Source organism: Atractosteus spatula, chromosome 19, assembly GCF_055471065.1.
Source record: "Atractosteus spatula isolate fAtrSpa1 chromosome 19, fAtrSpa1.hap1, whole genome shotgun sequence".
NCBI lineage: Eukaryota > Metazoa > Chordata > Actinopteri > Semionotiformes > Lepisosteidae > Atractosteus > Atractosteus spatula.
Window position 1 is genome coordinate 13,116,908 of NC_142724.1, and position 11,436 is coordinate 13,128,343.

General features: G+C 40.6%; 1 protein-coding gene across 1 annotated transcript; it reads right to left on the reverse strand.

The window, feature by feature from the left end:
* Window positions 1-6,540: 6,540 nt before the first annotated feature.
* On the reverse strand, window positions 6,541-9,486 carry LOC148818114 (P2Y purinoceptor 1). The gene has a single exon (XM_088937375.1). It carries the CDS (start codon window positions 9,170-9,172, stop codon window positions 8,165-8,167), a length of 1,008 nt encoding a protein of 335 aa, XP_088793501.1. The 5' UTR covers window positions 9,173-9,486; the 3' UTR covers window positions 6,541-8,164.
* Window positions 9,487-11,436: the final 1,950 nt, after the last annotated feature.

Consider the following 11,436-nt stretch of genomic DNA (forward strand, 5'->3'; position numbering starts at 1 on the left):
TTGCCAGTGTGAGATTTTAAGATAAGATTTTATTGTCCCCTGAGGGAATTTTTTTTATGGACCCCCTGCACCCCTGTACATTTAAACAGAATGCAAACCAAAAAAAAAAGAAGAAAAGAAAAACATGGCACATTATTCTATTACAAAAAATAAGAAAAACGTTGCACATCACTCTGTTGCACGTGTACAATATAACACATAACGACATGTAACATTTATAACATACGTGATTTATATCACAAAACATATTGCACTCAAGTGGGTTGTAAGAGTCAAAATTGCGTTTATCCTTGACATTTGCGTTGACAGCTTTAATGGAGAGTGGAACACACGAATGTTTGTATCTGTTTGACTTACATTTGGGAACCCTAAAACGTTTGCCAGAAGGAAGAAGTTGATATTCAGAGTTGAGGATGTAGGAAGGATCTGATATAACGTTTCCTGCCTGTTTGATTAGGGATTTTTCAAAGATTGTCTTTCAGGGAGGGGTGCTGTTTCACTCCCATGACCTTCAAAGCTGTCTGGATGAGATTGGGATTTTAAACGAATTGAAAGATTACGAAACCACACTGAAATAATATCGATAATGTTCTCGATTATAGAACAGTAAAAGAGTAAAAGTAGCGTTACTTCCTGTCGAACCCCAAACACAGTCTTCACAGGAAAGTCTTAGTCAGCGCTGCTGAACTTTGGAGTGAACACTCTCAACATGAGTAGTCCAGCACAGGTTACTGTCTATGTGTCCACCTTAGTACTTATATGAATCAACCTGAGTGATAAGTTCGTTGTGGATTACTACCTGTGAGTAATCACTAACTGCTCTGGGATCAAAAATGATTTCTTTTTTTTAGAAAAAAAACTTTTTATTTTCTTTTTTTAACATTCAGAATGAGGCTATTATTGTCACACCATTGCACAAACCTTTGGATTTCTGATAGAGATAGATAGATAAGACTTTATTGATCCCGAAGGGAAATTGATGATATGTATACAGATGAGCTGCTACCTCTATGCATTAAGCCAAGAACAGTTGTATCATCTAAAAATTTGAAAATGAAGTTGCTTTGACTACTGCTTGTACATTTGTATAAAGTGTGAACAGAACTGGAGAGCTCGCACAGCCCTGAGGGGCACCTGTGCCAATAGATCATGACTCGGAAAGAATTTTGTTGACCCTGATATACTGTGGTTCTATCTTATAATGTTATGGCTAACGGACTTCAACTTGCTTATCAGTCGATAGGGCTGCAGCATATTAAATGAAGTCCACAAACAGCATCCGAGCAAAGGCATTGGGGTCCTCTAGATGTTTAAGAACAAGATGCATAATGCTGTTGATTGCATCATCGGTGCCCCACCAGGTGTTTCTATGCAAACTGATATGGATCCAGTACAGTGTTCACTTCTGAGCACAGTATGGATACAATAATCCTCTTAAAGCACTTCATAACAACAGACAACAGTGCTACCGGCCTGCAGTCATTGTTATCTGTGGGACAGGGCTTTTTGGGTATTGGCACGATTATTGCTTTTTTCTCACAGTGCTGGAATAGAGTGAGAGTCAACAGACTTCTGAAACATAGGACAACATCCTGGTGTTAATTCCTCCGCACAATTTTTTAAAAGAGAGGCAGTGATACCATCGGGGCCTGTTGCCTTTTTCCCAGATACGTTTTCTTTGAACACACAGATTTTCTTTGATTCCATCCGCAAACACAAAAATAAAGCCAAAGGCTTATATGGGAGGCATCATCTGTGTCACACAAGTCATGATATTGTTCCCCTGTCCTGCACTGTGTTAAACTGCTTTCTGAATGCCCTTGCTGGATGTTCCTGACACTAAACAACTGCTTATTTAGCATATATACTTTGAGCCTGGGAATGTCTTCCCAGGAATTTTAGTGCGGTATCAGAATATCTCGTTCTTTAAAGCAGCAAGAGTTCCAGAAAGTCACACGGATGACATCTATCACTTGTTCTAAAGCCTGAGGTCAGGAGTGTGATAGTGCAAGCCTTTGCTTTGGCCATGGCCTCCTCCGTTAGTGAAAATTGGACACACTTGGCTTAATTACTTGATTAGTGTCCTGTGTGACTGAGATGCCACTGGAAGAATATAGGACTAATTTGATTGCTCCAGTAGGTAACAATTGGTTGGTGGCATCGAGAAGGTGCTTCTCAAAAAAACGTGATTATGGGAAGGTACTGCACAGCATCTCAAGGCTGAATGCATTATATAGAAGAGAATGTAACTGATGTGTTACAACGGGTTAGTTGTATATTCTGGGAGTTAGCTCTGAAGATCGATCTTCATTCTTCTTTATTCTATAAAGAAGTGTCACGCAGAACACTAATTCATATTGAGAATTAAGCCAATGTTGTTCAGTGTAGTTTAGGTGGACTCTGGGTGTAAAAGGGGCTAAGCCAGTTAATGTGCAACTAGAAGGTCTCAGAGGAGAAATGAAATCTTAATAGTTAAATGAATCTTAAGGTTAAAAGGGAAACCTGGCTGTAATGGGCTTATTCTTAAGGATAAATTCTTAAGAATTTAACATGTTTAGGAGCCAAACGCAGGCATATTAAACTATGTACAGTTGATAAATTAATCCATTTGACCCTGTAAACAACTAGATCAATTAACTTAATTGATTAAGAACTCAGTTGGAATGAAAACCGTTTTAGTTGAGAAACACAGGTGTATATGTTGGTCTATGTGTAGCTCTCTGATTTTAATCCATACGTGTTAATTATCAGTAGTTCTAGACACCACAGGGTTGCAAATTGTTTTTTACAAATTGTTTCACTTTACCAGCCTTCTGAACAGTGCCAGTATAGACTGCCCGTGTTTCAGCAAAAGCAGAGACTAATTTCTACAAGTTATTTGGCAGGCACAGCTCGCGATATATTTGTGTGTCACATACCAGCATATTCTTCACCTTCATGTCATTTCTGAACAGCCCAGACTTTTAACCCACACCTTCCACAAAAACCTTCAAAGTTCCTAAAAGCTAAGCAGTTATAGCATGGCCGAGCTATGAACCAACATCGCAAAATCACTTAGTTGAAATTAGCCCCGATAATGCATTCAGCCTTGAGATGCTGTACAGTACCTTCAAATGCTGCTCATTTAAAAGCTAAGGCTGTACTAAAAGGCTGTAAAAGAGACAGGACGGTTTTCAAAACTTTATTACACTGGAATTCACTAAAAATAAGTGAAAGTATATACTACATTCTTCTTAGTTTTTAATGAATTAGATGACTAAACCACAACAAATGAATTGAATTCTTAACAAAAACCTAACTGGCGTATGTATCCAGAAATGGAAAAAAATTCAACTATGGGATTTACCTAAAAAACCTGCAAACTGTTTGCTATGATTATTCTACTAGACATCGGCATCTTCCAGGACCCGATATCAAAACCAAAAGAATGAAAGCAATGCAAACAATCTATTACACCTACATATGATGACTAAAGGGGAAAGAACAGAACACAAATGGGAGTTTTGACAGTTTGACAGAAAATTACAATAGCTAATGATATAAACATCTAAAATGTTAGGGCCAATGTTTGTTCAAAGTGCTCTTCGGTTGGGGTTGTCTTGAAATACATTCATTATACCCATTTTCCTCCAACCTTTGACAGTTTCTTTTTCACCCAAGCCTTCAAAACTAAATGATACATATTATGGAATACTACGTTCATTTAACCTAAAATAGTTCTACAGTGAGTCAGTCTGACAGTATATCAGTTCACGGGGTGTCCACCTTTGCACTGCTGCTCTTTAGAAGTCCAGGCTGGTTCGGTTTTACACACACAAGTATTACATGGTGATCTGAGCCTCCTCAGCTGTAGACATTAACATCAGGGAATGAGGCTGTTGGAAATCTCGGCCATGCTGGAGCTTCATGGGAGTTTTCCATACAGGAAGCCAGGCTGACCACGGTGACAATGTGCTTTCTTCACACACATCTCCTGTGACCTTCCATTGTCAGGGCAGAGAAAGTTCAGCCCCATGAGCCACCCCGCTACTTCCTTTTATTAGGGTGAAGAGGCTAGTTTGGTTCTTAGAAACGTACTTCAGTAATCCTTCCAGAGGGGTAAGAATCATTCAGGGTCACGCACAGTGATCCGTCGGCCTGAACAAGATGTGAAAAAACGCACTGTGTCCTTGTGGTAAGACATTAAGCAGGGGTCTTGATGTGAGCGATCCTGCAGCAAGGGCTATTACTCATTCCTGTAATTATTTGGGTGATACCTTTATCCAAGGCAACCTCAAATGAAAACAGTTGCTGAGCTGGAAATGTGAACAGCATGCCAAAGGAAAAGAAACCAGGAGTGTGGAATTATATACACAGAAAGTTCTAAAAAACACTCTGTGTTACAGCATTGCAGGTGCAGGATTTACGATTCCAGTCTGAGCATGTGGGTCTTGAGCAAGGCTGTGAGAAATCTGATGTGTGTCTGTCACAATCGTCATCCCTCCTCTTAAAGGCTGTCTCCTTTTTTAAGCCTGGTCCTCCCAGTATTCCTGGCTCAGCATTGGGAGATGGACGCCTGGAAGCCCGCCTACCAGAGGGTCCAGGAGAGACCCGACGGCATAGGCTTCATCACGGCGTCCTGACCGCCTGAGTCCAGGGCTCGGAGTGCCTGGCCTCGTCACCCTGGTTTTATTCCCTGTCCCTGTTCCAGATCCCGTTACGAATTTTAACCTTGTTTGTCTCGTCTTGGATGGATCCCCCGGTTTTGGACTTTGGACTGTCTGGATCTCTTTGCCCTTGCCACGCCCCCTGACCGGATCACCATTGTCACGCCCCCCTGTCTGTCAACCCGTCCTGATCCCCTCTACATCTCTTCCCTGTTGTCCTTCTCCACTTATTTCCGGATTATACCGTCTGCACAGGGTCTTAAACTACTCTTCACGGGAGCCTGGACTGGCCCCCGTTACAGTGTCTAGGTACTTGAGAGCAGGCACCACTAAGGGTCAAGCTTAGCCTGTCTCTGCAGATGAATGGAGAGGAAGAGAGGGGACAAGTGTGGATGCATGGATGGAGATGTTCCAAGAAATTATGTTTTTCCCCTGGAGGCCAAGATACAGAAAATCATTTCCTTCCCAGTTTCCTCTTGACTCTTGAGGAGACAGCATCTTTGCCCCCCCGCCGCAATCAAATCATATCTCCCCATGTTTCCTATGCAGTTAAGAGAAATGCTACTTTCCATAATACTTACAGGAAACCGTGTCCAATTAACTTACTGACCACACATCCTGCAGAGTCAAAATCGCATCCATGATATCAAACCTTTTGTACCCCTTGGACGTGATATATCACTCATAACATTCCTAAGCTTGTTCTTTACACATTGTTACAGCAAATATCAAGAGCCCTGAGTCCTCTACTTTTTGCCTCTACAGCAGAACTATTCTATTGTGGCCTTTCCAAAACATTCCAATGCTGCAATACTTCCATACATCAACACCTTAGCTGCAGTATTGAACCTTCAAATGCTCAAATAGGCTTGTTCCTGTAAAATTGTTTGAGGTCGTTGATTAGAGAGTCTCCCTTCTGATGCGTCCTGCTTTACAGATTACAAACCAGTCCATAAAAAAGCAGATTAAGCAGAGTTGTGCTGAAACAGGATTAAACTGACACAGACATGTTGAATTTCGCAGAAGTGTTTTCCAAATATCCTGTCACTCTGGCTCATGTAACAAGACAGAAGAAAAGGAGGAGTGAAGATGTACAGTAGTTCCAGATCTGAACAGTTCATAATCAGGCTTCCTATTATCATTGTCAGTATTTTATCCTGAAAGAACAAAATAACAAAATATATTATCAGCATTGCCACTCTTGTATCCTTTCTGATCTTATTACTGTACCTGATGGTGAGACCTATTGTACTTCAGCTTCTACAGCTGACACGGAAAAAGTATCCAAGCACAAATCCAATGCTCTTTTTCCTCTTCCATTTTGTTTTTTCTTTTTCATCCTTGATTTTCTTCCACTCTGTAAGCAGCTAATCTGTAGACAAAACTCTTGTTTTATAAGTTCCCCAATGGGTGTCTTTATTGGGCCACTCATAGACCCTGCCTACACTTGGTAGGGTGCCTAATCTTGAGAGAGCCACCTCCCGGCCAGTGCGGTTAATTTAGCCAAGTCACAATTGTACTTTAGTCACTGAAACCATGCTCAGCACACTGTGCAAGACCTAGCACTCAAAGCATTCATCCATTTCTTACTGTACTGGTTTAGCCTAAAGGAGCCTAACCTGGCAAGCAACAAGGCAGGATACGCCTTGGACAGGATGCCAATCCATCGCAGGACACACACGCACACAGACACACACGCACACACTCACACCACGGCTAATTTAACAGAGGCTAATTAAGCTACCGGTATGTTTTTGGACTGTGGACGGTAACCCATGAGAACAGGGAGAGAACACGCAAACTCCATGCAGATAGCCCCCCAGGTCTGCAAGACAGCAATGGTAACTGCTGTGCCACCCATGTACAACCCAAATGATTAAATAGGCCAACTATGCCAAATTACCTCATTTATTTAGCCTTTGATACATTCTGAGACGAAGCTTTTAACAAAGCCCACTTTCACATTTTCTGAGAAAACACAGATAATATAATTCTGTTAACTACAATATCAGCTTCTGAATATACTGTATGACTGGTCAAAGAAAAGAGTTCAGCTGAATTTCCTTAGACTGTGGAGACTCGTTGTACATGCTTCAGCAAAAGCTGGTGATAAAAATAGAGCCAAATACCATCAAGATATTTGCTCAGCCAAGCTTGTGGATGTTTAATTACTTATAAACAAGGACTTTCTATCCCATCTAGCAGCAAGCTGAACCTTGCATTGTCATAAACTCTCTACTTTCATTTTCGTAAACATTCTACTATCTACAATACTTCTTCAACAAAACACTCAATAAAAAAAAAACACATTTTCAGGATTTGTCTCAGGAAAACAGCTTGACATTAATCAATTCACTTAGCACTTAACACAACAAAATACTACAGACATAATACTGTAAAGAAATACACAGAGTTGGTAAGCCATCATCCAGTTATATGTTCTCCATTTTAAGTCAGGATGACTCGTGAAACCCTGAGAAGAAGACACTGGTAGAACTATAACCCTGTTCTGTGTGCAAACTGTGTGAATTAGTTTTTACCATGTTGTTGATAAGACTAAAAAGCGCTATTTCCTGTTACTGTGGACAGTCCTATGATAACAGGGTTGCATAGGATTGTATAATACTGATGAATATGACAGGATGTTTGCTTAATAAAGGTAGTGCAGTTCACCAGCAGTAATATTACTTATTACAGATTGACTATTAACCATATCGTGACCACCTTAGTATATTCCACTTTGAAAGGGGAGGGTTCAGCATATATGGAGGACACGTCTGAAATGAAAATGAACTTTTATATGAGAACATAACATGGATTCCCGGCGGTGAACACCAGCTGTCACAGCAATTTAAGTTCATTCCAAGATGCAGAGCGCCTGTGGGCCCAGGTGTGCATGATATCTATGGAGTGTAAAAAAATCGGGCGAATCAGTGCTCGGATTCGACTGGAGATGGCACGCATCGTGTTAATGTTGATGCGTATACAGTATATCATATATCATATATTACGTATATTACGTATAGGCTGTATTATTATTTAATATATAATATATAATAGATTTCAGCACAAAACAAGGCATTGTTTCAGCTATTGTACAAAAATTGTACAAAAATGCTGCCGAAACCTTTCGGACTCTGCATTAACATTGCACATTTCCATGAAATAAGCACTGCGAATAGAATAAAGGTTATGCAAAGATTGCGTTGTAAAAAAATCAAATAACTTCCAATAAGGAAGTTCCAACAGTTTCCTTATTGTATCTTTTGTAGCTTTTCATTTAAAAAAAAACGTGCTGTACAAAAAAAAATGTATTCGGCACTTGTTGGACCACGCTTTTTAAAGCAATACATTTTATAACAAAATAATACTGCTCCTATCATCACAACATATCAAAAATAGTACAAAAATATACTAATGTCTTTTCAGCCGCAAGGTGCAGACACCCAGCAGTATCACGTTTCTACGATTTCAGGAAGAGAACGAGCATTAATCCTAGAGACATTCGTTAGCTGAGTTTAACTGCTGTACTCTTTAGACGTGTTTGGTGAATCGCACTCATTCATAGGTCTACGATAGTGTATGACATTCCTCAGCTGCACAACAGAGCGCCTTGCCCGTTTGCTCATGTCGTGAAAGCGCATGATGAAGTCGTCATTGCTGACCAGATAAATTAAGGGGTTCATGGCACTGTTCATGCAGGCGAGCGCCCTGCTGACCTGATAGGATATGTAAATCTTGTTGAAACTCTCGTGGCATTTCCCCTCAAGTTGCAGAAGTCTCGTCTTCATGTTGAGGTTCCTCAGTAAGTGATAAGGGATGAAGCACACCGAGAACAGGATGGTCAGGATGACCACCAGTTTCAAGCAGCGCTGCTTCAGCAGGGTGTTGATGTTCGCCTTAGTGGAGAGGACCAGGGCTACATGGCCGTAGCAGCCTAAAATTATCAGCGACGGAATGCCAAATCCCGTGACGGTCCATCCAATGCTGTAGGGCATGTAGAGCTTTAGCAGGTGGTTGGCCGTGGTGTCAAAGCACGCATTGGAAGACTGTGGATAGGACTTGTCGAAGAACATGTCCGGGAGGATCTGAACGATCACCAAAACCCAGACCACGAAACAAACACCTACCGAGTGGCGCAGTGTAATCCGTCCCATGATTTTCATCGGGTGAACGATGCCCAGATACCTGTAAACGCTGATGCAGGTGAGGAACCCGATGCTCCCGTACAGGTTTAAATGAAAACAGAACCTTGTGACCTTGCAGAAGACTTCTCCGAACATCCACTCGCTGTTGCTGGCGTAATAAGCCACAAGAAAAGGCAGGGTGACGACGTACAGCAGGTCCGCTATGCCCAGGTTAAGCACAAACACGTTTATTTTCCCCATTTTCTTCCAGTTCCTAATCACGTGTCGTAAACCCCAGCAGTTAGCGATGAACCCGATGATGAATACCAGCACGTAAACAGCTGGCAAAAATACATGGGTGAAACGCCTGTTTATTACTTTGCAGGAGCTATTCGTCATTGCGCCGGTCCTACAGTACGTGAACTGTGAAAAATAGTTTTCTCACAAGTTCAGTGCAAAGCGAAGTGATCCAAGAGAGAATTGCGAAAGACGAAGCGATGCTGAAACACCGCACGCAGAAAGGATACGACGGTCCTTACAACTTTTCCGACTGGTGCAGGTGTTGCGTCTGTTATCTTTTTCACTTGTCCCACTCTAGACAGGTTTAGCTGAACTCTTCCTCGGTTAGAAAAGATGCGGCGCAATGCCTTGTGAACTTTTGGTTTCTAGAGAACGGCCACATTAATATAAAGACAGTATTTCTGAAATTAGACACGCCCACCTCCTGATCGGAGCAAACACAATTTATCCCACATGCCACATCCAGCGTCTGCTGTGTGGTGACGGCAGCTTTATAACAGGAGCAGACTTTTGAGATTTTTTTTGTAGTACGGCTCTCAAACGCTTAGCCCAGGCTTATCATATTATAAAATGGTATATACAGTAATTAAAAGCGTAAGAGATTGTTGTGGTGTGAGATAAATTCCTCGATAAAATAGTTTAAAATAATTAAAATAAAATTGAAAAATATTGTGGATTGTACATAATCTTATCTAGTCTGGTTTAAAATGACAATAATGTTTTATAGGTTCTGAATATATTTCACACACCAACATAAAAATATAGGTAGCAGGCAAAACAAAACCACACACTTAACAGTGATTTTAGGTTGTGGTAACCGACAACAGCATGAAATATTCACCGACAGGCAGACAATCTGAGCTCTGTGAGTATTGCTATGAGAAGAGTTCAAACAGAAAGATGATACAGGTAGGTGTAATCTATAGTAGTATCTCAATAAGGTAACATTTAACTTGTCAGAAAGATGACATCTACTGTATAGCTTTCGGATTCTCAACTCAAGAAGCTCGATAATGGCAAAGCGGTTTGAGTAATTCATGAAGGTCCCAGATGCAACTCTGCAAAGAAAACTGTTCTGCACTGCTGAAAATGTGTGGAATGGTCAATCTGACTCTCTTTCCTCCAAACGGCCCATTTTGTTTGCATTGATTTTGTCCATTTGGAAGGGAAATGATCTTATCCTGGGTAGATAAAAGAAATGTTCTTTGGTTTAAAATGATTATATTAGTGTCTGTTCTCTTTTTTTAACTCTTTTATTGTACAGTGCTTTTGGGTGATGTGTCATCTAAGGTGGTCTGTCAAATACATATTCTTATTCTCATTAAAACAGACGCAATTGAAAAGCTTATCTGATAAATAAGCAGCTAGACCACCACTTTTTGAGCTATTAATTGAATTTTTAGCCCTTTAAACATCCAAATAAAACTCGTGAGACATCTAGCAGTACATTGCCTGTGTTGTATTGTGGCCTACTCTAATTCATGATCATATGTTTAATACAGATTGGAATTTGTTTAACAAACAAGCAGCAGCAATTAGGCTTGTTAGTTGAGCACTGTGGGCATTCAGGAAAAATACAAACATTTCAGAAATCGGGAGTGAGATGTTTCAGGAAAGTCACATTTACCCTAAATGAACCTTTTCTAAAATAAGTCCCTTATTCTCTATAAAATTACAAAAGGTCAATTTCTCTCTGGATGGGTTGTGTCTGTCATATCTCCATTGCAAATAATAATAAAGAAATATTAATAATATTTAATAGGCTTGAATTTTAGCATAAAGTGTTGCTATCTCATCTGAAAGTTCTTTTTCGAGCACAATACAGGCAGCTGAAACATCATCCATAGTATCAGTGGAGACTGAGAGGGAGCCCATCCCATTCATAGTCTCTGTCTTGGGCTCCAGCTAGTCTACTCTTCCTACTGGCTTGGAGACCTCTGTTCTCCAAAACCTGCAGGCCCTGAAACTGGTCCCATAGTGTGGCAGAGACTTTTGATTTCATCAGAGATGGTCTAGATATCAGGGATAACTTATTCCACCATCCACCAATAATTGATACAGTAGCTACATGGATGTTACTGGGTGGTGCAATAAATTGGTCACTATTTAGTCGGGAGATGCATCAGAATTTTGTAACAAGCAATATACATTCTGTGCAGAAGTGAGTATTAGAGTTTATTTACAGCCTGAGGACAAGGAGATACTGTTTATTTTGACCTGAAACAAAGAGGCACAAGTCAGCTATGAAGACCTGACATGCAAATTACAGGAAGAGCTCAAATTTGGTTGCATTCTAAGACCGTTGAGAAGAAACATGAAACCAACGTAGGATTAGGGAAACGGTTAGACAAAGTTGGGCTTTC

Excerpts from the sequence above, each read along its gene's own strand:
- LOC148818114 (XM_088937375.1), bottom strand. The coding sequence starts at position 9,172 with ATGACGAATAGCTCCTGCAAAGTAATAAACAGGCGTTTCACCCATGTA.